General features: G+C 44.3%; 1 protein-coding gene across 1 annotated transcript; it reads right to left on the bottom strand.

Annotated features, from left to right (window-relative positions):
* Window positions 1–248: 248 nt before the first annotated feature.
* HNRNPF (heterogeneous nuclear ribonucleoprotein F) lies at window positions 249–1,496 on the bottom strand. The gene has a single exon (XM_007938638.2). The coding sequence runs from the start codon at window positions 1,494–1,496 to the stop codon at window positions 249–251; it is 1,248 nt and encodes a 415-aa protein (XP_007936829.1).
* Between the last annotated feature and the right edge of the window lie 437 nt (window positions 1,497–1,933).

Raw genomic sequence — 1,933 nt, 5'->3', positions numbered from 1 at the left:
TATACTACCAAAACGTTAATTGAGAAAAGCTGAAAATAGTTTCTTATAGTTTACTCAATATCTTTATCACATGCTAGAAGAAAGTTTGCATGAGAAAACACTGAAGAGGTAATTTTTTTTTTAATCCAGATTTCACAAACTCATGGTGCAAAATGGGTCCCACAGCTTCTCTATGTAATAACTGCTCTCCACTTCTTGTTGGCTGCCTGTGAAAATTTGATTGAAATAACTCAAATGTTTCTAGAAAACTAGTCATATCCACCCATGTTGTTCTGCTGACCGCTATAGCCAGCCCCATAACAGCCACTCACCGACTGGCTCTCGAGGCCAGTGTAAGTGGATTGGGTTGACACCCCCATGCCCTGCATCATTTGGCTACTGTAAGCCCCATTGCTGGACCCAGTGGTTGAATTCAAGAAGAGCTCTATGTATCTGTGTTGCATGTTGGCTCTGTCTTTTGACATGGCGGCCACAGCTTCTTCATGAGTGGCAAACTCAACATCTGCTTCACCGGTCACTCTTCCATCAGGGCCAATCTCAATATGAACTCTCACAGGGTTGAGTGGAGAGAAGAAGTTATAAATGTCATTCTCGGTCGCTTTGTAAGGTAGCCCCCTCATGTGGACACAGTGTCCGGTTGTGCTCTGGACAGCGAACTCACTGTCTCCGTATCTGTGGTCATACATTCCTGACAGACAGTAACTGAGATCTCTTCCAAACAGATCAGTGGTGAAACCATAGCTGTCGCTGAGGCCACTATACTCCTCATAGCCCCCATAGCCTGTGCTATAGGCCCCAGACCTCATCCTGTCAAAGCCTGCTTGTTTGACAATGCCAATATATCTCCGGGCAGTGCCAGGCCTGTCATAGGGCCCTGGCCGCTGAACAGACATGAACTTCAGCGGGGGATCAGAGTATGATCTCACTTCTTCCTGACTGCTTTTGAACACTTCAATATACCTGTGCCCTATTCTTTCCTTGTGCTTCCCTAGTGCCTTCTCAGCTAACTCCTGTGAAGCAAACTGCACGAAGGCCTCCCCTGTAATCTTGCCCTCAGGGTCCACTGGCAAAGTGATCCCATTTGGCATGATTTCCAACCCTGAGAAGAACTGAACAATTTCTTCCTTTGTGCATCCAAATGGGAGTCCTCGAAGGCGCACAAAGCCATCATTGGCACTGTCGGCACTGTTTGGACCACTGTGCTTCAACACCCAATCCATTTCGGTTCTGTGGGACTTGAATACCTCAATATAGCGATGCCCCATGCTTTCTCTGTCTTTCTTCAGAGCCATTTTTACATCGTCTTCTGATTCAAGTTCAACAAAAGCCTCACCACTCTGTCTGCCTTCTCTGGTGTAGATGAAATGAACACCTGCTACGCCATCATGAATTTTGCATTCAGAGAGGAAATTCTGCACATCCTCAATAGAGCAAGACCACGGCAAGCCGCGGAGCTTGACCACAAATCCTTCACCTCCCTCAGGACCCAGCATCATGGAGACTGGATAGGTCAGGTGTCAAACCAGCTTAGTATGCAGCTTTTCGTGGCTGAAAAGAAAGCAAAAACTACCTTACATAATTTTTCATTTACTATAACAAAAATATGCAATAAACATTGTTTTCCCACTTTACAAATGAGAAAGTTAAGAATGAAGAAAATTTAAAGACTCCAATTACCAAATACACTTTAGAGTTGAGATTCGATCACAGGTCTAGCCAAACATAACATAGTTATCATTACAGATACTCGTGACCTATTTCTGAAAAATGAGCCATTGAGAACTATGCAGCATAGTTCTACTCTGATATACATGGCGTCATCATGAGTTGGAACCAACTCGATGGCAACTGGCTTTGTGTGTGCGTGGATGTGTATCAATGAAGTAAAAAGCAAAACGATAAACGTAAACTTGGAGTCCTGAACATAGAGTAA

Source organism: Orycteropus afer, unplaced genomic scaffold (assembly GCF_000298275.1).
Source record: "Orycteropus afer afer isolate SDZICR_OR568_19922 unplaced genomic scaffold, OryAfe1.0 scaffold00052, whole genome shotgun sequence".
Lineage (NCBI taxonomy): Eukaryota > Metazoa > Chordata > Mammalia > Tubulidentata > Orycteropodidae > Orycteropus > Orycteropus afer.
This window is presented reverse-complemented; position numbering and strand designations above follow the sequence as displayed.